The sequence below is a fragment of the Dipodomys merriami genome, unplaced genomic scaffold (genome assembly GCF_024711535.1).
Source record: "Dipodomys merriami isolate MVZ:Mamm:240054 unplaced genomic scaffold, mDipMer1.0.p SCAF_15, whole genome shotgun sequence".
Classification (NCBI taxonomy): Eukaryota; Metazoa; Chordata; class Mammalia; order Rodentia; family Heteromyidae; genus Dipodomys; species Dipodomys merriami.
This window is the reverse complement of record NW_027202826.1, coordinates 29,424,481-29,450,011: the sequence shown is the minus strand read 5'-3', so window position 1 is coordinate 29,450,011 and position 25,531 is coordinate 29,424,481. Positions and strand designations below refer to the sequence as shown.

The 25,531-nt window shown below is 40.1% G+C and overlaps 1 protein-coding gene, 1 long non-coding RNA gene and 1 other non-coding gene across 3 annotated transcripts in view; 1 reads left to right on the top strand and 2 right to left on the bottom strand.

Annotated features, from left to right (window-relative positions):
- The window catches only part of Prss12 (serine protease 12), a 68,552-nt gene extending 54,501 nt beyond the window's left edge, over positions 1-14,051 (top strand). Inside the window, exons 9-11 of the mRNA XM_070021979.1 lie at positions 638-760; positions 9,113-9,393; positions 12,043-14,051. Of these exons, the coding sequence (XP_069878080.1) occupies positions 638-760; positions 9,113-9,393; positions 12,043-12,356 (718 nt within the window). The 3' untranslated portion in view covers positions 12,357-14,051. The remainder of the gene's footprint in view (positions 1-637; positions 761-9,112; positions 9,394-12,042) is intronic.
- Positions 14,052-14,202: 151 nt separating this feature from the next.
- LOC138827009 (uncharacterized) lies at positions 14,203-15,419 on the bottom strand. The gene is made up of 3 exons (XR_011371922.1): positions 15,025-15,419; positions 14,709-14,769; positions 14,203-14,563 (listed from the first exon to the last, which is right to left on the bottom strand). It is a non-coding gene; the product is annotated as an uncharacterized lncRNA (long non-coding RNA).
- On the bottom strand, positions 14,856-14,988 carry LOC138827069 (small nucleolar RNA SNORA24). Its single transcript, XR_011371941.1, has one exon. It is a non-coding gene; the product is annotated as a small nucleolar RNA SNORA24 (small nucleolar RNA).
- Positions 15,420-25,531: the final 10,112 nt, after the last annotated feature.

Sequence of the window (25,531 nt, the reverse complement as noted above, 5' to 3'; positions counted from 1 at the left end):
GTGCCCGGCTTGAATATATATATTTTTGATTTGACTCATTGTAATAGAATGTTTTATTTGAATTTACTAATAGGAAGCTGGCACTTTGTTTATTCAATACCTTTTGGGGCACTTATTTATTGGTATTGGGGTCTGGGCATTTGCTGTTCCTTTGCTTTTTACACTCATGGCTGGGGCTCTATGACTTAAGCCACAGTTCTACTTTTGGCTCTTTTTTTTGGGTTGCTAATTGGAGAAAAGAGTCTTACAGACTTTCTTTCCTGCGCTGGTTTTGAATGTTGATTGTCAGATCTCAGCCTCCTGAATAGCTAGGGTGACAGAAATGAGCCATACCAGTGACTTCTTCAGGTTAGTAGATAAGGAGACAAATCCCATTCAAATCACACAAAATGGAGAAGACTTGGCTCATTTCTAAATATGTCAGTGATTGCTGTGGTGATGCCTGTAAAGGTCTACAAGCTCGTCTTTAGAGTTGCTCGTGTGGGATGTGTTCAAAGTCGAATGTAGGAAGGGCCCTTCAGTCATGGAATACCTTTGAGCCTCTCACCATCCACAAGTCCTGAAAGTCATTGTTCTCACCCGTGTTTGTCTTTACTTTGTTTTCCTTTCATGGATATGCAGCTTGCTTTCTTCGCAGGGGAGGCTGGCCTTGGCAGGTGGCCCTCCGGCTGAAGTCATGGCACGGAGATGGCCGGCTCCTTTGCGGAGCGACGCTGCTGAGTAGCTGCTGGGTGCTGACGGCGGCACACTGTTTCAAGAGGTACGTGTCCACCTTCCCATGTCACCATCAGCGTGGACTCCTGGGATTGTCCAGCCCTGTGCTGCTAGACAACACTTGGGGGAAGTGAGGGAGGTGACATCTAAAGAACAACCCCCCCCCCCATCCCCAGCTCCCCCTCTCCCCACACACACCTCTCCTGGGAAGCCACTTGCTACCCTAGTTGCAAAAGGAACTCTGGATCTAGGGAGAAGAGAAGGTAGATTTTTGGAGGGATGGGAGTTATGGTTAGGGCTTCTCTTAAGAACTGAGCTGAGACCATGATAGCAAAAGACAGGCTGATTCTAGTAAGACAGCAGAAAGATAAAGCAAACTGCTGTCTTTAATTCCAGGAAAGGAGGCTTACACAGAGCACATGTGAGAAAGGCTCATAGATTTTAGTGGCCCACCATTTTATTTCACACCACTTGCATCATGTGGTTTCCCACCACATTAATTCAGTCTTAGCTAACAATGAATGATAGCACAGTGTCCAGAAAAAGCAGCGAAGAATCTGCTGTCCTGTCTTCCTATGCTCAGGCTACTGTAAGGCACACACTCACTTTTTTTCTTTTAGTGCTCTACCACTTGAGCCACAGCCCCACTTCTGGTTTTCTGGTGTGCTAAGAGTCTCACCGACTTCCCTGTCTGGGCTGATTTTGAACTGCGATCCTTAGATTTTAGCCTCCTGAGCAACCAGGATTACAGGTGTGAGCCACCATCACCTGGCTGAAAGTACACTCATGTGATCAGAGAGAACCATGCTTAGTTCTGAGTGCCATGCCACCAAGAAACAATATGGCGCACCTCAAAGGGCAAGCAGAAGGAGATATAGTGGCAATTACCTGTTGCTTCAAATACTGCCAATGTTAGAGAGAGGTGGGATGCTTTTTAACATAAATTTTTGAGGAGGCTTATTTCTTTTTTTTTGTGGTTATTGTTTCTTTCACACTAGGACAAAGATGAGCTAGATTACAAGTGTGGGGAAGAGATTAGTAATGCAGTCGGTTTAGGCAGAGAATGGCTGTTTGAGAGGGCAGTGCGCAGAAGGGATGAGCCTCCTTTGAAGGAGAGCAGAGTATAGCATTAGTATTATTTGTTGGGTTATCAAATCTAGGATTTGTGTAGTAGACTTAGAAGAATTAAGTCAGGCCCGGAATGCTGGAGCTGTGGATTTCTGTTCTACTCTCTAAGTAGTGAGAGACACCAAAGGTTTTTGAACCTTGAAATATGATCAAAGAGAGTTTTAGGAGATGAGTCATTTGGAGCTGTGTGGGAGAGATCTGAAGGGGAATGGCAAAACAGATAAGGGTGTATTAAGGAGGTTGTAAATAGAAAAATCTTTGCATATGTGTTTTCATGTCTTTTTCTGGAGTGACTTAAGTTTTAAAACTCTCCAGCAGGGCTATAAGGGCTCTTATTTTATATTCTTCTATAAGAGGGCGACTAGTTATAACATTGTAATAAGAGAGACAGAGAAAGAGAGGTGAAAAAAGAAAGAAGGTCTTGGGACATGGCAACGCAAATCAGTAGAAGTCAGGACAGTGTCACAGAAGATTTGAATTTGGCTATGAAGACTCGGGTTCTAGTTCCAGCTTTTTGGTTAAAGGTTTGACTTTTTAGAAATTGTTTCTCCTGTTAGACCCTCATCTTACTCCGTTGTAAAGTGAAGATCATTGCACAAATAATCTGCAAGTTATTATGTGAGTATTTTATTAAGTGTGAAATTCAAAACCAACTTTGGTGATTATTGAGGTCAGGATGAAAGGGAGGCAGGGAAGAGTAAATATGTTAACAAAAGGAAAGACTGAAAATGTGTTCCTTTTCACTTACTAGAGGAGAAGAATAAGACACAAAGAAGAGAACCTTTTGAAAAAGTCTGTTTAGGGGCTTAGGGCTTAGACAAAGTCATCAGCATGTTTTGTTTAGATTTTCCTCCACTTATTCAAGATTCCTGGCCTTTCAGTTTAGCTAAGTTATTGTCTTGGGGTAGGGGTTCAAGGACTGAAGAACTGAAGTAGGAAGATAGCTCAAAAAAGTTCACTTAGTTTGAAAACTTCGATATGATTTTGGGCTCTGCTGAAGGCATTTTGGTTTTTTTTGGTTTGGTGTGGAGTGAGGTGTGGGAGCAGGTTGGATTTGTTTTTCCTCCCTTGGCCAGTTCCTCTTAGATGTTGCCTAGACTCAGTATCTGTCTCATTGGTGTTTATACATCAGGTGTCTACAATGTAACTTGGTACATAGTAGGTCTTCCTAAATGATTGCTGCACACTAAAAATGGGGGTTCTGTTGGCAAATAGTGGCTGTGTTTAATAATGTTGAGCTTTTAGTTAGGGGGTGGTGGTTATTTTAAACCTGAATCAGTGTTTAACTCTTTCCATATGTCATCTGGAATTTCCTTCTGTTATCTGCTCAGTGTAAGGTAAGGACCATTGATTAAAGAGCAGATTATGGTATACAGCGTTTTCATATGCTTTGGCTACAACGCAAGATTTATTTAATGATATCAGGGGGAACACTGCATAGCAAATGTGTTACATCTGATGGGTCAGTAATCTGCTGGGTTTTCTGGGCTTCCTGTTTGAAGTGCCTACAGCTACAACTCCAATCCTTATTGCACCGAGTTTATGAAAAGGCATAGAGCCAGGTCCTAGTGATTAGAACAAGTCCCAGGTGTTTTTATTTTTTGTTTGTTTTGTTTTCAAATCTAGATTCAGGGACTTTGGTTTCTAACAATCCTCCTTTAATCACAAGAAACAGCGAAGTTTGTAAAATAGAGACTGTGTGGTATGTTGAGAGGCTACTCCTTTCAGATTTCTTGCAGGGCATATGTAAATGGTGTTAGTCTAATTTAATGCTTACTAGCTGGGTAGGGTGTGTGTGTGTCTGAACTTTGTATTTGAAATTAGTTCCTTTATCTCCTTATTCTTTCCATTTACATTTCCTCTATTTGTCAAGCCTGGGGCCTGTGTATACATGTGTATTTCTGTGTGTGTGTGTGTGTGTGTGTGTGTGTGTGCACCAGGCACTGTCTGATAGTTGTATCTTGAGTGCTGATATAGGCCAGTGCTCTTATTTGGGGGGGGGGTGGAATTCAGGGCCTGGGAAATGTCCCCCCTTTTTCTTTGCACAAGGCTTTACCATGTGAGCCACAGTGCCACTTCTGCTTTTTGGTGGTTAATTGGAGATAGGAAACTCACAGACGTTCCTGCCTAGGCTGGCTTGGAGTCACAGTCCTTAGATCTCAACCTCCTGAGTCCTTAGGATTACAGATGGGAACCACCAAGTAGTGCCTGTCTTCAGATTAGTGCTCTTGAGCAGTGGTTTCTGAACAGTAAGACTCACAGGTTATTACCTGCTGAATTGTTTTGTGATGTAGAATGAGACCCCTGGATGTTTCTCTTTTTTTCCCATAGTCATGTCTACTTTATACAATCCTCAAATCAAGTTAGGGTGGAAACAATGGCTTATAGAGGATGAAGTCAGAATGCCACTATGTCCCATGCCTAGCCTTAGTCACCTGAGTTTATACAGTACACTGCTATTTCATACAGGGAACACACGTTTCATATAGGGTGCCCACACCTCAAACTGGGTGCCCTCTTGTGGGTGATCCCAGTCATTCTTTCATAGCTTTCATAGGGCAAAGCAGTGTGAAATCTGCCCACACCTGTGCATCCATCCAGTAACGACTTTAAAGGCCTGCTGCCATTTTGTTTTTACATTTTCTCCATTGTTAAAGCCATAGCATATTTGGAATGTCATATCCTTTTTTTTTTTATCAGATTCAAGGGAAACATGTTTTTTTGGTGGTAATCTTATTAATCCTTCACAACATACATTGTTTGTTCTTGCTCTTTTGTGTGCGGAATAATTTCTACAAAGTACCAGGGAATGACCTTCTATTTCTAACTGAAAAGAACCTGAAGCCAGGTGCCGGTGGCTCACGCCTGTAATCCTAGCTACTCAGGAGATTGAGATCTGAGGATGGCGGTTCAAAGCCAGCCCCAGCAAGAAAATCCATGAGACTCTTTTTTTTGTTTTTGTTTTTTATTTTATTTGTTTTTATTATTTGATTAAGGGAAACATTTTATTGGAAACTAACAATGGTAGTATATATAATGAGTACTAAAGAAAACATAAATGATTTGTTTTTGTTTTTTGTTCTGCAGTACAGGGGATTGAACCCAGGGCCTCAAGCATGCTAAACAAGCAGCCCTACCTCATGAGACATGCCCTCTCTCAAATCACAGTCTTGAGCTGTGGCTCAAGTGGTAGAGCGCTTGCTTTGAGCTAAAGAGCTGAGGGACAGCGCCCAAGCCCAGAGTGCAAGCCCAACAACCACAAAAAAGAAAAAAAAAACAAAAAAAACCTGAGCAAGAAATTCATTCTTTTTAATTGCTCATTTGGATAACAAACACTATTTTAGAGGAATGTCCATACCTGACACAAGGACTCCTTTATTTGTTTGTGTGTGTGTGTGTGTGTGTGTGTGTGTGTGTGTGTGAGAGAGAGAGAGAGAGAGAGAGAGAGAGAGAGAGAGAGAGAGAGAGAGAGAGAGAGAGAGAGAGAGAGAGAGAGAAATTCTACTCCAAATTTGGTTTGCTCAAGAATATAACTTTACCTGATTTTTATCTTTTTGACTTTTTGCCTAGGAATGCCATAGCAGCTGGAAATGGTCAAGCGATTATTGCTTTGGAAAAATCAGGAATGTGTAGATCTTTCTAATTAGAAAGATAAGCCCCAGAGGTAATGAGAACTTACTTTTTAGGAACACAGTGTATCAGATGGCTGACATAATCCATCATCATCTGTATGATAGAACAAAGCCCTAAAGGACAAGGTCTTTGCTGACATGTACACAATCCCAGGTCACACTAAAACCACTTCCTGTGTTCACGTTTCTCTGTAAAGCTCAATGCAAGATTCTACTGAGGAGGTTACTTCTGTCCCAGCAGCTGGAACTGTTCTCATAAACAACTTTAGTGAACTTTTTTTTGAGTGTCCTCCAGAAAAGAACAGATTCTAGTAATAGCAGATATGTGTGTTCAGACAGAACACACACACACACACACTTCACACACACACACACACACACACACAAACACACACACACGCGCAAATGACCTTAAAACCTCAACTATTTCTTCAATTTTTATTCTTTTGTTTTGGTTATGGGGCTTGAACTCAGTGCCTGGCTCTTATCTCTGAGCTCTTTCGCTCGGGGCTCATGCTCTACCATTTAGAGTCCCAGTGACACTTCCTTTTTATTTTTTTGAGTGGTTAATTGGAGGTAAGAGTCTCACAGGAACTTTCTGCCCCGGCTGGCTTAGAAATGTGATCCTCAGATCTCAGCCTCCTGAAAAGCTAGGTTTATAAGTGTGAGCCACTGGCGCCTGGCTTGAATTTTTAATGTTTTTTTTTTTTTGGGGGGGGGTGGTGAACTGTCTTCTCGAACCCTAGAATCCCAGATAAACTGGGACATATAGTTTTACTAAACTGCTGGGTCTCAGCTTCCCTCTTGCTCAAACTTGTCTGAGAATTTCATCCAAGTTTTGTTTGAGGGGGAGTGGAAAGCATTTCAGCAAAGCAAACAACGGGATGAAGTGTCAGTCAAAATTAGCAATGTTTACTTTAGAAGCATTTTTGAATATAATAAACAGCCTATGGGGCGTCAGTGGCTCACCCTTGTAATCCTAGCTTCTTAGGAGGCTGGAAGATCATGGTTCAAAGCCGAGCCTTCGCAGAAAAGTCAGTGAGACCAGTAAAAAGCCAGCTTGAAGTGGGCCTCAAGTGGTAGAGTGTCAGCCTAGCAAGTACAAGGTCCTAAGTTTGAACTCAGGACAAAAACAAATCCTAGAAAGATACCCAAAGTTCAACTCAAATACATAGAAATAGACTCTATACATAGAAAAAGACGCTTCTTTTTATGCTCTCTTGAGAATCTAAGAACCACAGTATATGTATCAAAATCTACTAGCATATTGGGAATTTTGGCCAGAGTTTTATCCCTGAAACTTAAAATTACATCAACTAGGAGAAGTGACTGTAGAAGACGAATTACTGGGAAATGAATCCAGAGTTCTGTAGGCTGCTCTTCAAATCTCAAGTGTGAATCCACTCTCACTAATAATGGGTTAAAGGAGTTGGGGAGTCCATGCTTAGGTTTACAGGATCTATTTCTTTAGATTAGGACCACTTGAAAAGTGTAGGTACAGCTGGATGCTGGGAACTCATGCCTATAGACTCATCTCCAATTAACCACCAGAAAACTGGAAGTGGAGCTATGGTTCAATGTGGTAGAGTAACTACCCTTGAGCAAAAGGAGCTCAGGGACAGCACCCAGGCCCTGAGTTCAGGGCCCATGACTGACAGAACAATAAAAATAAAATAAAATAAATAAGTGTAGGTGCTAAGCTTTTCATTTTGACAAAAATGGTGTTTTTTTCCTTCTTATTAAGATAAATGGTTTCAGTTTATAATCGCTGAAAGCCAGATTGGTAAGCATACTAATTCTAGGGGACACCTGCCTAAAATAGAGTTGATCTCAGAACATATTATATGAACACAATACTTGGCACTTTGATACCTATTCGTAATGTCTTTGGGTGCTTACTCCCCAGTGATTTGCAGTATTCAGGGGCAGGAGTCCCAGCCTGCCTTTAAAAGCCAGAGTATTCTGTTAATAAGTTAAATTTTTATGATATTTCACAGAAAGTGGAAGTGAGGGTTATTGAAACACTTAATTATTTTTTAGACTCCTAAACTTTTACCTAACAGTTGAAATGGAACCTGAGAACCTCTTCTTTAGGCACAACTATACTAAATTGTTGTGATACTATGCAGAAAGCAGAAGTGAGGGTTGTTTTGAAAACTTGATGATTTTTCATACTTCTAAACTTTTTACTTAATTTTTGAAGTGGAACCTGTAAGAATCTGTTCTTTAGGCACAATTGAAAAGCCTCTGCACTTTAAAGAGAGGTGGTGATTTAAGGTTGAACATGGAGTTTCAAGGTCATAGAATTTATTACAATTAATGGAACAATAGTAAATGGCCATGTAAGTCAGTAATTACAGAAAGTCAGAGACATACTTAGAACCCTATCTATCAATCTACCTCTACCTATTTATCCATCTTTCTATCTAGCTATGTCTATCTATATATCTATGTATTTATCTTTCTATATATCTAGGAATCTATCTTTTTGTCTATTTTCCTGTCTGTGGAAATGTATTGGGAGAGTCTTTTATGTAGCTCAGGCTATATTGAATTTGGGATCTTCTCTCAAGTATTGTGATTATAAACCTAAGACACTGAGTCTAGCAGGAGGCTAACTTTAAGCTCACATTCAAGTAGAGGTCTTGTAAAGTGTAGATGACTCTCAAGTTTTGGTCCCACCGTTAAGGTGAGAGCTGTTACCTATGTGCTTTCCCTTTTAACATTCAGATGCCAGCACCGAGTATGAGAAGAGGTGATAAAACCAGAATCCATTTTGAGCAGGCAAAAGGATGGAGCATTTTGCCAAACTAATTGTGGCCATAGACAGCTGAGTCCAAGGCAGATAAGAAGGGCGGCCATAAGTAGAGGGGTGGAATGGAAAAATCACTGGAGTCAAAGAATTCAAGAGTTATAGAGCTACACAAATACAAGGTGGCAAAGTATGAGGGTTTTGAAATCAAAATTTTGGAAGTGTGAAGTATTTGGTGCTTAGTAGTTGAGATGAAGGAGGGAGGGAGAGAGAGAGAGAGAGAGAGAGAGGGGGGGGAGAGAGGGAGAGAGGGGAGAGAGAGAGAGAGAGAGAGAGAGAGAGAGAGAGAGAGAGAGAGAGAGAGAGAGAGAGAGAGAGAGAGAGAGAGAGAGAGAGGAGAATGTGTATATGCTGACCTGAAAACAGGGTTTGCATTTGGTCCATGCTAGGAATGAGATGAATAATACTGTCTTTCAGGATGAACTAAAAACCTTGGTTAAAAAAAAAAAAGAAATGAAAAATGTAGGACAATAATCCTGCCCTGAGTTATTTGTTCCTGTTCTGATCCTTTTTTATTTTTTTCCCCTTTGGAGAATCTGATAGGTTGTTGATCTTTGTTTCCACTTATTTTCCGAATTTGCTCTGCAGAAAATAAAGATTAATTGGTAATCTAGACTTCATAGTGAAATGGAAATAAGAGGTAATTGCAACAGGTTCCCAGGAGGAGACAGTGAGCACTGGGTCAGAGAAAGACAAAGATAGTTTATATTTACCAAGTGTCCAATAAGTTGGAACTGAGCCTTCCATGATCTCTGCTAGCATCCTTGGCTGTCAGTCACCAATTTTCAGTATCTGGAACAAGCTTCTCATCAGCTTTCTCTCTCAGGTACGGTAACAATACCAGGAACTATGCTGTTCGTGTTGGGGATTATCATACTCTGGTGCCGGAGGAATTTGAAGAAGAAATTGGAGTTCAACAGATTGTGATTCACAGGGACTATCGGCCAGATAGCAGTGACTATGACATCGCCCTGGTGAGGTTACAAGGACCAGAGGAGCAATGTGCCCGATTCAGTAGTCATGTATTGCCAGCTTGTTTACCCCTTCGGAGAGAGAGGCCACACAAAACTGCTTCCAATTGTTATATAACAGGATGGGGAGACACAGGTAATCTAATACAATAGAACAAATGAGCAAAGTTGGGTACCTTTCAGTGTCTGCCATTAGCCACATTTGGTTGTACAGCAGGTATTGAGATCTTAAATTGTTTCAGGCTTAGATGTTTGGAGATTCTGCCAAGCTTAAATCTAGATTCACATCATGAGTTGATTGTGGGTCCAGCTGCAACATTAGCACCAGCTGAGAGAACCAAACTGCTAGTGGAGAATGTTCTATTAACTTTGAATTCCCTAGTATAGAGGACTGGGAAAGATTTTTAAGACTACTCCATACCCTTGGATCTGACAGTGTGTATTTTAAACAGCTTTTCCAAGCCTGGTGCCAGTGGCTCATACCTATAATCCTAATGAGATCTGAGGATCATGGTTCAAAGTCAGTCCACATAGCAAAAGACTCAATCCACAGAAATGGACCTGTGGCTCCAACTGGGAGAGCACTAGCCTTGAGCACAAAAGCTCAGGGACAGCACCCAGGGCCTGAGTTCAAGTCCCAGAGGAGGCATTCACACATACACACAAACACACACAAAGCTTCTTCGGATGAATTTAATGTAGTTGGCCCTGCAAAGGGCTTAAATATTCTATGATTTGTCTTTTTCCTATAGAGCCCATAATCAAGTTAAATTTTTTTTTTTTGGGGGGTCCGGTCGGGGGGCTTGAACTCTGGGCCTGGGCGCTGTCCCTCATCTCTTCAGCTCAAGGCTAGCACTCTACCACTTGAGCCACAGTGCCACTTCTGGCTTTTTTCTTTTTGCTTATGTGGTGCTGAGGAATCGAACCCAGGGCCTCAGGCATGCAAGGCAAACGCTCTACCACTGAGCCACTTTCCCAGCCCCTCAAATTAAATTTTTATAGAGACTTCCTTAACATAGAACACAGGTGGAGGTTGAAGTGAAACCCACAAAAAGTTTCTCCTTCATTCTCCCTTCCCATTCTTGCAAACCTTAAGCAGAAAGAGTGCTTAGTTTGTTCTTGTTTTTTAATCATCTTGCTCTAGTTAAACCAATCTCTTTTTTCTTTTTTGGGCTTGAACTTAGGGCCAAGTTAAAGGACAGCATGAAAGCTGTTCCTGAGCTTTGTTGCTCAAGGCTAGTGCTCTGCCACTTGAGCCACGTCTGGCTTTTTTGGTGCATAATTGGAGGTAAGAGTCTCAGGACTTTCCTAGCTGTCTTCAGATCTCAGATCTCAGCCTCCCAAGTAGCAAGGTTTATGTGTGAGCATTTTTATCAGGAAGTACTTGCTCAGGTTAGGTGTCAAAGCAGGCTTAGATTTTACCTGGATTAGGTGGACTAAAACTAGATTTAGAGACCTCTGCAGTAGCAAGATGTAGAACATTTACTCTAGATAACAGAGTATCAAGAAAACACTGGAAATGATCCTGAGGTAAAGTTCATAAAATCAAAGTATGCCATCTCAAAATACAGTATGTTGGCCCATGTGAAAAATGGATGCTCTCAGAAGCTAGTTTGTTAGAATGATTTTACATGGGAAAATGACACCATATCTGAATATAAAATGACCAAGTAAGTAAATTACAGAATTTTTAAATAGCCTAGTTATCCCGATTTAGTGGAGATTCTAATGGGTCTATATACAAGAAAATGTAATCATGGAGAACATGTCAGTTGTACATTTCATACATGGGAACAAGTAAGTACTGAATGGCTCAGCAACTAAAGTTAGAGAATACTTGCACTTGGTGGTAAAAATGAAGACTATGTCGATACAGCAAAGCAGGGCCAATGCTTGATTTCTGAACCATTTTGTACACTACCACATACCTATTTAGGTATTTATGTATATATGCTTTGCTCATATGTGGGTTTGAACTCAGGGGCCTTGAGCTCACACTTGGCTTTTTTACTCAAGATTGGTGTTCTATCACTTGAGCTAGGCCTCTACTTCTGGCTCTGGCTCTTTCTGACTAATTGGAGATTAAGCATCTCAAGGACTTTTAAAATTGTCTTGGCTGGCTTTGAACTGTAATTCTCAGATTTCAGCCTAAGTAGGTAGGATTACAGGCATGAGTCAGGAGCATCATTTTTTTAATCCTGAAATTCAATGTAGTTAGTGTGCTAATTCAAAACCAGCACAAATACACTTCTGGCTTTTTAATATACAAGACTGAAATAATATAAAGACTGTAGTAAAACCTGCAGGAATTGTGCTTTCTGTACCTTTCCTTTTAAGCTCAGAGCCTGCGTTACTCATTATTTCTTGAAAATTTCAATATTGAGAAACGAACTTGTTACCTGTACTCCTAACTACTCAGGGGACTGAGATCTGAGGATCACAGTTCAAAGCTAGCCCAGGCAAAGCTAAGACTCCACTTAACCACAAAAAATCCAGAAATGAAGTTGTGGTCTCAATGGCTGAGTGCCAGCCTTCAGTAAAAAGGCTAAGACAGTGCCCAGGTAGACTTCAAGCTCCAGTACTGGCACAAAAAGTCCCTGTAAACTTGTATTCCAACTGGAAGTTCCAACAACAAAAAAATGTAGGTAGCACTACATAGTTCACTTATAGTTAAACTTATTTGAATTACATGAATGCCGTGATTTCATTTTCACAAATACTAAATGTTTAACTGTTGACATGTTATCATTAGCTGGAAGTTCATCAATTAATTTGGTTTGACTAGGACGAGCCTATTCAAGAACACTCCAACAAGCAGCCATCCCCCTACTTCCCAAGAGATTTTGTGAAGAACGTTATAAGGGCCGGTTTACAAGGAGAATGCTGTGTGCTGGAACCCTCCATGAACACACGAGTGTGGACAGCTGCCAGGGTGACAGTGGAGGACCACTTGTGTGCCAGCGGTCTGGAGACAGCTGGGTTGTGTATGGAGTGACATCTTGGGGATATGGTTGTGGACTTAAGGATTCCCCTGGTGTTTATACCAAAGTCTCAGCCTTTGTACCTTGGATTAAAAGTATCACCACTTTAGCTCCTTGAAACCCGAGGGGGGGTGGGAATAGAAAGCTATCAGCCTCCACTACTAGCACTAACCTAGAAGTGACAACTACAGGAGACTGAGTTCTGTGTTCCTCCTTTTTGTTGTGGTAAAAGCTATGCAGCACTTGCTGCTTTTGAAAACCTGTGAACTCTTTTGGTTATATACCTCAATACTGGTTGCTTTTAAACTAGCATTGCTAGCTACCAAGTTTACAGGAGAAACAAAATGCTCATTTAAGTCTCATCTCTTCTGCATGCACTTCCCACATTGACTTTGCAGTAACTGTTCTTACTTTAATGCAATATGGTACTTGGATTCATATTTAAGTGTCCACATTTGATAAAAAGTTACCTTAAATCAAGAACGGGATCATTACCTATTTTGGCTTTTTTTTTTAACCGTTGTAACCTCTCTAATGAGGTAATCAAAGGCCTAAAGGGTATTCCATTATACACCTGTAGCAGCAATAATCACTAAGCTACAGGATGTGCTTGTCCCAACATTCCCATAAATACCTTGTTACTTGCTACTTACTTCCTCCTAGTTAAGTTCCAAATGTATTTTTCAGAAAAGTTAAGCCACTTTGTAATTTGGAGGATTTCCAGTAACATTTACAACCTTCATTATCTAACTTAATAGTTTCATGGCCCATGACAAGTGTGCCATCTACTGGAATGTCCCAGTAACTGACTCACAGGTTTTCCTAACACTAACCTTATAAAATCCACCCTGACAAATCAGTTTCTTCCTTGTAAAGTCTGTGCAACTAAAGGTCAGTAGGATTTTAGAGTTGCTTCATTTCTGACTGAGTAAACTATATGGCTGATGAAAGATGATTCCAAGGCAAAGGACAACCTCCACTTCCAGGCTGCTTTCCTTAGCTTTCACTGAAGGCTTATACTTCACTTATACTTGAGCAAAAGCACCACTTCTTTTTGGTGGTTAGATGGAGATAAATATCATTGCACGATTGCTCATGGCAACTCCTTTTTAAGCTCAGTATTCTTGACAGAATACCCAAGTGAATTATTGCCATGGGAAGATGAACAGCTAAGTCTACACCATTGACTTTCTTGCTCAGGATGACTTTGTTCCTCAGCTGCTTAGCCTAGACTTCTCGAAGGGGCAAGTCAGCAAAGTGGCTTAATTTTTTCTGGTCCTGTGTATGGCACAACTTAATACTCTCAAATCATAACCATTATTGCTAATGCCATGAAACCTTCGGAAGTATCAGCACTTTTAGTAAGGGTGTAAATATTCCTTATACTTGGCTGTCTCTATAATGTAGTTTACCTGACTCCCAGTGCATCTAATTACATCCCCTCATTAAATCCTATTTGATAAAGACTGGTGCAAACCTTGAGGTGCTTTATACTTTGCAAATGTGCAAGCCATGTTTCATGCAGAGCATCATGTGTGCTTTCCTGAAAGCCCACCACCTCCATTACTTTCCAGCAGCATTCACACACATGCAACATGGCATCCAGTTGCACAAGGGCTAAAAGTGCAATTTGTACATTTTACACCATTCTGCAAAATCACTGGCTGCTTTTTAATAACTAAAGTGGTAACAACAATATCATGAAGTTTTAAGTACAGCAGGCAATGTTTCAAGGCCAGTAAACACACTTAGAGTCCCTTATCTGGCACAAATGGTCAGTGTGCATTTGTGTAAATAAATTGCATAACTTCTCAATTTGTGTCGCATCTCTTTTGTTATTGAACACCCTGTTCTCTCCCCCTTAAGGTTAATTATACATAACCCCTTCTCAAACTCTATTCTTCCAAATCATCAGTCCCTCAACGGAAGTTTTCTCTTTTCATGGTTTAGTCAAGAAAGCAATATATCTTTAAACCACTTTATTTATAAAAAAATTCATGAGGGCTAGGAATGTGGCTCAGCGGTAGAGCTCTTGCCTTGCATGCATGAGGCGCTGGATTCCATTCCTCAGGAACACAAGAGCAGAAAAAAAGCGGAAGTGGCGCTGTGGCTCAAGTGGTAGAGCGCTAGCCTTGAGCTGAGGGACAGTGCTCAGGCCCAGAGTTCAGGTCCCATGACCGGACCAAAAAAATAATGCAGGGTTACATTGAAAATAGTGCTGATACCTTCTAAATTATTCAAAATATCCATTCCCAAGGCTTGAAACTTTGGCGAGCCTTTGGAAGACGCTGTGTATTTCATCCATTATCATTTGGATTTCTTTGCCTGCAACGAAAGAGAAAACTATTACAAAACGGCTAGCTGTGCACTTGCCCCGGTTATTTCCACTCAACCGGCAAGATTACAAAGTGCCAGCGATCTGGCGGAACTAAAGGCTGCGGATGTTTTCCGATTGACTGAAAATACTCACCGCAAGGCAAACCGTACGCCGTCACTTTCAGTCACCCTTATCAGCCACGCGTTCAGGGCTCCTGGGAAACATGAACATAGTTTTTCAGTAAAGCTTTTTGCCCCAGGACACCCAAGTTATCTCGCAGGTCTGTAAAAACAACGGGCGCCGTGTTCCTTGTGCAAGTCAGAATCTGATACCAACCAAGATGGTGCCAGCTTTGCCAATCAACAAGGCTCATGCTCTTCCATGGCTAGGAAGGGAGCCTGCCACGGCTGACAGGTCCCATAGATACATGGAGGTTTCAGATGGGGAGACGGCCCAAGGCGGTACTCACCGTCCGAGGAGGCCGCGGCGGGCCTCCGCGTGCTCGGCGCTGGCTCCCGCAGAACGGGCCGCTGCGGACACCCGAGGGCGCGCTGCGCCCCTAGAGCACGGGCTCACGGCGGGCCCCCGACGGCGTCCCAACTACCATCCCGGCCGGCCGTGCCCAGCCTGCCGACCCGTCCCGGCTCGGGCCTGCCGGCGCCGGCCTGCGCAGGCCCGTCCCGGGCCCTGGTGAACCCCCGAGTGGGCTCAGCCCTCACGCTGACCGCCATCTCCCACTACGGCAGTACTCCTGCGTCTCCTCCACTTCAGTGACTCCACAAGAACGTATTTCGGGAACTCAGCGGCTGACAGCAGAGACGAGGACGAGACCTCCCGGGCAGAAAAGGCCAAGGGTCCCGGCGCACGCTCTTTTATAGACTCGATGACAACTTCCGGCGGAAATGCCGCGAACGGCGGGGGCCAGCACAGTTCTGGCCCGCCTTCCGTCAAGGCCCCGCCTCTTCCGTCGTTCACCCTCCCGCTCTCGCCAATTGCCTTTCTCGTCTCGCGGGGGTTTTTCCGCTTTTTCCTCCGGCTGGAAAGTGGGGCGGGTTACCCGTACCCTGCACGGGGCGCATGCGCCTAGGTGGGGAGCGATGGTTCTCTCGCGAGATTTGTGGGATGCCGTGGCGGGCGGACGCGGGCTGACTGGGCGGATGTCCGTTTCCTTTTCAGTCGCGTCTCTGACAGTTTTCACGCGACGGTTCACACGCTGAGCCTTTTGGTACGTTGACTTATATAAAAGCAAGGCAACATGTTTTGGTCTTTCTGCCATGGACGTTTCTAGGCCTGTCTCCCCCGGGCCATGGAACCGGGGAGAGCCAGCGGCTAATCATTGGCTTGATCAGTTATCCCGCGGGGGGGGGGGGCTGGGGAGACTTGAAACTTCCAGCTGAACTGTGAGGCTTAGAAAACGCCAGGTCTGGTTATGAGTGCGTTTCACGCTTTGACGCTTCACCCCACATTTTTAAACTTTTTTTTTTGCACATTTTTTTTTTTTTTACAGTGAAATGTTGGCCAATTTTCTGAGTGAACTGAAAAGATCACGGATCAATCAGCCAACGGTGAATATTGAATCAATGGGATTATTGGATGTCATGTTGTTGTGCAATTTAAAAAAAAAAAAAAGTACATCTGGATTTGCAATGGAAAGAATGTAGAGCACGTATCTACTTTTAGTAAAGAGACTCAACGTGTAAGCACCAAAAACCACGCCACAGGTTAAGATGATAGATAGAAGCGTTTACATGTTTCTACATCTTGGAAATAAAAAGTCACCACTTTAAACATGCAAACCCATTCCCCCCAAATGAAACAGGTAACTTAAAGATAGCTTCATACATATTTAGTTGTTTGTTGAGAATTTTGTTTTTAAATCATGTCCACATATTGGGTATCTGAAAAAAAAATCACTGTACAAGTTACTAAGGAAGAGACCTTATTATTTCCTCTAACAATTTTAGCCTTGCTGGTTTGCATCTCATGAGAATGACTGTAAGTTTTATACTCTTAAGAAATAGGGTAAAAAAGCCAAAACAATTTTTTAACGTCCCTAAATTTGCCTCCTATATGAAACCAGGACAATCATTGCTGTTTAGTTTTCATGTAAGTGATGTATTTGGAAAACAAGCTTAAATTGTGTAATGCCCCTTTCATATTCCTGTATATCAATAAGCCTATAAATGCATGGAATTCTTTTGCTCTCTCTCTCTCTCTCTCTCTCTCTCTCTCTCTCTCTCTCTCTCTCTCTCTCTCTCTCTCTCTCTCTCTCTCTCTCTTTAAATGAAAATTATTAGTTGGCTGCCAGTGGCTCACCCCTGTAATCCTAGCTACTCAGGACTTTGAGGTCTGAGGATAGAGGTTCAAAACTAACCTGGGCAGGAATGTCTATGAAACTTATCTTCAGTTAAACCACCAAAAAGCTAAAAAGCTGTGACTCAAATGGTAGAGTGTTAGCCTTGAGCAAAAAGCTCATGGACAGTCCCCAGTCCCTGATTTCAAGCTTTAGAACTTGAAATATGTGTGTGTGTGTGTATGTGTGTGTGTGTACACACATGACAGGTATTTACATCTGCTCAAAAAATAAATTTAAGGGCTAGCAGCATGATTTCCATTTGCCTAAGAAATTCAAGATCGTGAGTACAAACCTCATACCATTAAAAAATTTTCTGTTGGGTAGTCTAAACTGTTATTAAAATATTTAAGAGAAAAATGTCAGAAGATCTAGTACACTTTTAACGACTAGTTGAACAAATTACTTAAGTGGCTACTGATCATCAGTGATGGATATGCTAAAAAAAATGTTGAAGAGGGTGATAACCTTCCTTGTAATTTTGTTGAATTTGAGAGATCTGGCATGAATTGAGGAATCTACATAACTGGCTGGTATCTGATTTTTACAAGATTTGTCACCAGATAGATAACAACTTAAACCATTTGCAACATTGCCTTATGCCTAGCACAAGCCTTCCAAATATAAAAAGTTCAGTATATGACTATTACTTTATTTACTGAGTCCTATGTCTCCTGTGGCCCATAATAGTCTAAAACAATTCAGAGGAGGAAAGGGAAATGTAATATTAGCTTCGTGAAGTTAGAGTAGAAATCAATCACACTTTTAAACCATACTATGTAATGCTAATGTCAGCAAATGGAATGGAGAAAAAGAAAACAAGGGAGGTAATGAGAAGTGTTTGTGTCGGGGAAGAAGTGAACATTACAAAGTCTGTTTCTGGTTTTAGAAAATGACAGTCTTACTGAGAATATGTTATTAGGTGAAAGACTTGAAAATGAGGGAGAAGACATGCAGATATCTAGAATATACTCAGCATATAGTATTAGTTCCTTAGTGGGGCCATATTGGGTATGGTAGGTTACAGATTCCTTGTGGTTCCCACCTCATTATTTCATTTGATAACCATTTGATTGCATAGAGACAAAATGTTGCTTTTGAAATTAGCCTAACAGATTGACTTCTAGCTGGGTGCTGGTGGCTTATGCCTATAATTCTAGCTACTCAGGAGGTTGAATTCTGAGGATCGTGGTTGGAAACCAGCCTGGGTGGGAAAGTCTATCAATAGACTCATCAATTAAATACCGAAAAACTGGAAGTGGAACTGTGGCTCAAAGTGGTAGAGAGTTAGCCTTAAGCAAAAAAAGCTAAATGACAGCATCCAGGCTCTGAGTTTAAGCTCCATGACTGAAAAAAAACAACTCTGTATTGCCCTTTTGGATTGATTAAATTGATGAAATAAGTTAGGGAGGCCCCATGTCCAGAAGAGATGATAGCCTTTGGCCAACATCTAGTAAGGGACAGAGACTATCAGACCAGTAGACCATAAATGAATCCTGTTCACAGTCTTATGAATGAACTTAGAAATTGATCTTTAACCATTTCAGCCCTGAGGTGATTACAGCAGCAACCATTGGTAGTATAGTTGCTTGTTGCTGTGAGGCCTAGCTATACATTGATTAGTGGCTTACAGGAAGACATCTTATTTATAGAAAACCATAGATTCTATAAAAATCTTATCTGAACTGATAAATGAATTCAGCAATGTTATAGAATTCAGTGTAAGAAATTAGTAATTTGTTTGCTAATAGAGACCAATCTGAAAAAAAACCACGACTTTCACATTTTTAATAACTATAAAAATCCTTAGGAATAATTTCACCAAAAAATGAAAAGATATCTACATTGAGAATTAAAAAAAAACACTGATAAAAAAATTGAAGAGAACAGAGAGAGGAGGAAGGAGAGAAGTGTCCATGTTCATGGACTGGAAGAATAAGTATTTGTTTAAATGCTCATACCCAAATGATTTATTCGGTCCCTATCAAAAATCCAACAACAGTCACCATAGAATTAGGATTAAGAATCCTAAAGTTTGCATGGACCCACGAAAGATTGTATAGTCCAAACTATTCTGAGTAAAAATAAAGCAGGAGTCATTTTATTGCCTGAATTCAAAATATGCTACAAAGCTACAGTAATCACAATAGTATGACATTAACATAAAAAGGAAAAAAACCCAGAGATATAGAGGTAGTGAGATTTATTGGAATGCAGTGTTAACATGTATAGAGATGTAACAGTGAAATATTTCCTACTAATGTGAGATGATAATAATAACTACAGCTGTGATTATTAGAGGCCATACTGTTGTAGAGAGGAAAGGGAGATAAGGAGAGGTTGTATAATGGGCACAAAATTACAGAGAAAATAGGATGAGTAAGTTCTAGAGTTTTAGAGCACAGTGAGAGTAATTGCTGTTAATAATTTGCTATTTCAAAAATAGCGGTAAGAGTCTTAGTTTTCCTAACACAAAGAAATGCTTGAGATGATAAGTCAATTACCCTGATTTGATTGCGATACATACATTAAAAGATCACATGGTACCCTGTGTGTGTACAGTTACTGTGTGTGTGAGTTAAAATAAATAAGAAGGCCAATAACAATAAATGAAACTGTAGGAGAAGTTTTAAGCCAGTGAACTTCAGAATAACTCAGTTATGCAACAATATGTAACTCATAACTTGACATGTGCCAGGAACAAAAATGAGCCTAGATTGAATAGAATGGTGTAGACAAGATAGCAGCAAAGTTAGAAAGATAATGATCTGGCCAGATCAGTCTTTACACAATTGATTTTTGGGGCGGGAGTAAATTGAGAGCCACTGGAGTTTGACAACATGGAACTCAGGATTTACAGTTTTTCTTTTAAGGTATTGCTTAGGAAGGACTCTAGGATAGTCTTGGGGAGCCAGGCGGGCTAGTACAATATAATAAGATGGGAGAAAGTTATTTATTTATTTATTTATTTATTTATTTAGGTCCGTTTGTGGGGCCTGAACTCTGGGCCTGGGCGCTGTCCCTCAGCTCTTCAGCTCAAGGCTAGCGCTCTACCACTTGAGCCACAGCGCCACTTCCGGCTTTTTTCTTTCTGCTTATGTGGTGCTAAGGAATCGAACCCAGGGCCTCATGCATGCAAGACAAGCGCTATACCACTGAGCCACCTTCCCAGCCCGGGAGAAAGTTATTGATTTAATAGTACTTGGAGAAAAAATGAGTCACTTCTGAAGATATTTTTATGGTATAGCTCACCGTATTGGCTGATTTTTTTTTGTATAAAATATAAAAATGTAAGCTATGAAAAAAAACAACTTTTTTTTTTATTATTGTTATCTGCAGCAGTAGAGACCACAGGAAGAGCAGGCCGAGGAGGAGTGAGCAGTCAGGAGTAGATTTGAACTTCTATTTGAGATATCTTTGCCATCTCAGATAGAACATGTACACTGGCACAGTGGCTGTTGTCTTGGGCTGTGTGTGTAGAGGCTGAGAGGGGGAGGATTGTAGTTGCAGGACAGCTGGGACAGAAAAGTTTGAGGTGCTCTGTTTCCATAAAAGGGAAGCCGGATATGGTGGTGAGCTGTGATCCCAGTAAGAAGGGGAAACCTAACGAAGGTGGATCATAGTTCAGGCTTGGGTAGGAGGTGAGAACCTATCTTAAAAATAATCAGTAAAAAACAGGGCTAGAGGAATAGCCCTGTGCCAGCCTAGGAAACTTGAGGCCCTGAGTTCAAACCTCACACTGCCAAAATAAAGGAGTTTCAGACCCAGGATGCAGTGTTATTGAGTGAAACATCTATTATGTATGTATTTAGAGAAGTTTAAAAAGTAGCATTCTTTTTTTTTAAATTGCAGTAAAATTTATATGACATGAGATTTATCAATATTAACAAAGGGTGAGTTACAGTTTAGTGGTATTAAGCATATTCACATTGTTGTTTAACCTTTATCACTACCTATCTCCAGAATTCGTTTCATCTTTCCAAACCCTCTATACTTATGGCTTATTCTGTTAATACTACAGTTACAAAATAGGAAAAATTTGAAGAATACAAAGTTGTTTCTCAAAGTTCTGAAGGTTTGAAAGTTCAAGATCTGCTGTCTAATGAGCACTTATGGCGTGTTGCTACATCCTCCAGAGGGGACCTGTGTTGTGTTCTTATGTGGCAGAAGGGATAGAACGTCAAGAACAGGGAAAATGGAAGCTCCAGCAGTAGTGTAGTCATCTAAGAAGTATTCTTAAGCTCTTTACAGAGTAGCCTGAGTTGGAAGTTCCACAACCTCAAACTGGCCCCTGTCACTTTAAGAGTAAATGCCAGTAGAAATCTGTTCTTTAGTGAGAGGAGATGCTTTGCTCTGTCACCTCAAATGCTTGATTTTTTTTTTTTTCCAGGCCTTTTCAGGGGATTTGTGGTGATTAATGAAGCTTTTTGGGAGGGTTTTTACTTAGATGCATTTGGGATGATTTATTGTTTACTTAACATTAAATATGGCATATTAAGAAGGAAGACCTTATTACTGTTCTGGAATATTTGTAATCTGATATTTGTAAAAAAAATTGTAAAATACTAGATATATTAAAACAATTTAGAGGATTAGCAATCACTTGTTAAAATTACTTGTTTACTTTTTTCTCCCGATCATGTGCATTATAGATATTTCATGATGGGAGGCATTTTCTTCTGTAACCTATCTCAAAATACCTTTGAGTCATTATCTATAAGGATAACAAAGAGGATGAGTGGGGACAGATAAGAGAGAAGATGGAAAGGCAGGTACTGATCACGATGCATTATACTCATAAACTGACCCGTTGAATTGAAAACCGTTTGTACACTATTTTAACAATAATAAAATAAAAAGTAAATAAAACTTGATGGAATGGAATAAAATGATATACACCTCAATTTTTTGAGGCCACTAGATGGCTCTATTGTACTATTACTTAGCATTAAAGCCACTACAAGGATTTGCCTTATAAATGTTTTTCTAGGATTACATGCCTGATGAGTTGCTGTGCATGTAAATGATGACATGAAAATGTTAATACACCTAATGGCTCTATCACCTTACCTTGCACACTTCAGTTTTATAATAATAAAGAGCTAAAGAGAATATTGAAAACTTATTCTACTAGATAGAACCAACTTCCTCCAGAAACATAGTCTGTTAGTACAGTTGAAACACACTAGATCTTTTGTTTACATTTAAACTTGGTATGTGTGTTTTTATTACATGAGATCAGTCAAGTAGAGAACTAGTTCATTTGCTGTTGTCTGAAGTTTTTGAGTTAATACATTGTTACTATAGGATGCATGATAAAAGGTAATGATTCCTTGGCAGTGTTTGGTGTACTAGAAGTGAAGGTGTGGCCGTATCCTTCTTACTTCTATAATACTTTGCAATCAGTATCGGCTCAAACAAATGTCTAATGAATGAGGAAACTGGAATGATAAAAATGAAAAAAATTGTGGGAAACTATAATATTCCAAAGAAAAATAAATTGCAGGTTACAGACGAAAGCTAATCTAATATTTTTTGAGGCACTCAGGTGGGCCAAGAGTCTACAAACTGTACTTTGTCCTATACTTGCATGCTCTCACATCACACCACAGCAGAGGCCTAGGTATTGATTACTTTCTTGAATAACAGCCAACAGCCGGCTGTCGTTTCTATCTCTTACATCTGTGTTTCTCTTCCAATATGGGCACCATTGGTCCTGTATACTTGCAGACTTAACTTGGAGTGGCAAAAACATTTTGCTGATGTTTCTATAAAATGAAATACACTTACTTCATTATTATTTCTCCCTCTTCCTGTACTGTAGTCCTACTAGCCAAAAATAGATCTTTTACCATTTCTGTTAAATTCTGCTAATTAACACAACTTCGATTACTTTTTTACATTAATTTCTTGATTTGTCAACTTTAAGCAGGGTCTATGGGCTCCACACATGATAGATGAGACATATTGAGTTTATATATATTGTTCTTCTTCCCTTAAACTTTTGTGCATTTACTTATGTTTTCAAAATGTATTTATATTTTTAGTTTTGGTTCTGATTCTTCTTTTGGTAATAGTTGTGGCTTTAGATAAATACATGAAAAAATTCAACAGTCTTAGCCATCAAGGAAATGTCAGCTGAAATTGCATCGATATTCTACCTCACCTCCATCAGAATGTCTGTCATCAAGAAAATAATAACAATAGCAGCAACAATAATAACAACAATAACAACAACAATAATAACTTTTGGGTGCTGGTGGATCATGCATATAATCTTTGTTACTAGGGAGGTAGAAATCAGGAAGAGTATGATTTAAAACTGGCCTAGGGAAAAGCTTGTGTGGTTCCTATTATCCCAACTCAGGAAATGTAAATAGGATTGTGGCCTAAGCCAGCCTGAACAAAAAAGGAGATGCTATTTCAAAAACTAACCAGTGCAAAAAGATCTGAAAATGCTGTTCAAATGGTAGAGTGTCTGCCTATCAAGCACAGAACCTTGAGTTCAAAACGTACTGCCACCTAAAATTATAAAATAAAATAAAATGAAACCAACACATACTGTGGAGGAGGTGGGGAAGAAACTCTTATGCACATAGCTGTTGAGTTATTCTGCTCATCTGCTAGGATTATCCTAGACATATACTAATTTTTACAAATGAAGGAAACCGTGGGATCTATGTTTCTTTGGGTCTGGCTTACTTCATTTAATGTGATTTTTTTTCCAAGTCTTTCCATTTCCTTGAAAATGAAATGGGGTGGCATCACTTTTTCTGATGGAAGTATAAAATTCCATTGTGTGTGTGTGTGTGTGTGTGTGTGTGTGTGTGTGTGTGTGTGTGTATCACATTTTCTTGATCCATTCATCTATTGAGAGGCATCTGGGTTGGTTCCATCTCTTAGCTATGGTAATAATGCTGGGATAAACATGGTTATGGTAGCTTTATTATGGCCTTGTTTGTGGTTATTTAGGTAAATGCCCAGAAGTGGGATTGCCAAGTCATAAGGGGAGCTCTATGTTTAGCTTTTTGAGGAACCTCCATACATATAAGATGATGTGAAGGAAAATAACTCCAAGACATGGAAACAAGAGGTTTTCTTTGTTGATGTTGTTTTTAAGGTACTATGTGATGTTTTTTTTCTTTTTACTATGGTTTATCCCCTATTGTCACTGTATTTGATTTTGGTACCCTTTTGTATATACATTTATCTGAGTAAGGGAAGGGGAACAACAAAATAGTAAGACAAAGGACTAAGGGCGAACCAATGCAACAGCAATACTCACAAGTCAGTATGTTGGAAATGAACTGTACAACTTGAGGGGCATTCTGGGGAGGAAGAGAAAGTGGGAGAAAAATGGAGAGGGTAACAAGTTCGACAAGAAATGTACTCACTACCTTATGTATGCAATGATAACCCCTCTGTATATCACCTTGACAATAAAATTAAAAAAATTCTTATGCACCAATAAATCACTACATTAATGTCAATTAGTCTAGCCAATATGGAAGTTCCTCAAAAAAATAAAATTATAACTTCCATACAATTCAGTCACACCAGTTCTGGGTACCTACTCAAAAGAATGTAGTCAGCATTCAGTAGAGATAACTGCATACCCATAATTATCACTGAATAGTCACAGTATTCCAGAAAAAGGATCATCATAAGGGATCATTAGTGGATAAAGCAAAGATCAGGAAGGTAAAGGGAGGCTACTAGGGAGGTGAAAGGGGAAGGGAAGAGCCAGACTAGAGCAATAGAGGCAGTGAGTACGTATGATCCAAGTACATTAGGTGCATATAGGGAAAGGTTATGATAAAACCCCTTACTATGTATCTATATATATATTTCTATTCATATATATATATATATATATATATATATATACACACACACATGAATAGAATATACACCTACATGTCAGCTTTTGCTAAACTTAACACAAGAGAGAAGAGACCCAAATAACTGTTTTTTTATGGTAGATCCATAGGGTAAGTTACAGAAAGAAATTATTCAGCTTAATTTCTGCTTCCATTTTTTTCTTACTTTGGCAATCATGGTCCTGTCTCTGTGGCAGAGTAGGTGAGAAATATGGTAAAATGGATGTATCTCTACATGGTAAAATAAAAGTAGAGTAGCAAACAGTATCCTCTTGTTACTGATGATTGTATTTTACTTCTGTTGGAGAAACTGAACCTCCAAAGTTGTTTCCCCCATATTAATTATTTATCACAGATGTTGGGTTGTAGTCCAATTTACCCTCATTGCTATTCAAATTGTACCATAGACATTAATTGGGGTTAAAAACAATTGGGCTTTCTCAAGTTGATTAAAAATGGGAGTGAGAATTTATCAGTATTTTTATTTTTTCTTGCTTCACTTTGTAATCTTTAAATTCTTCTTCTTGGTGGTACTGGGGTTTGAACTCAGGGTCTCACACTTGCAAGATAGGAACTCTACAACTAGAGCCACATCTTCTAGCCCATAATCTTTAAATTCTTTTAACTTTATCAGTCTTCATTTATATGTGAAGTGAAACTTTACTTTTTATTGTACATTTGTCTTGTGGCTTTAAAAAGTTCTGTTTATTGAAGAATGTCAAATTTTCAAATAACATACTGAA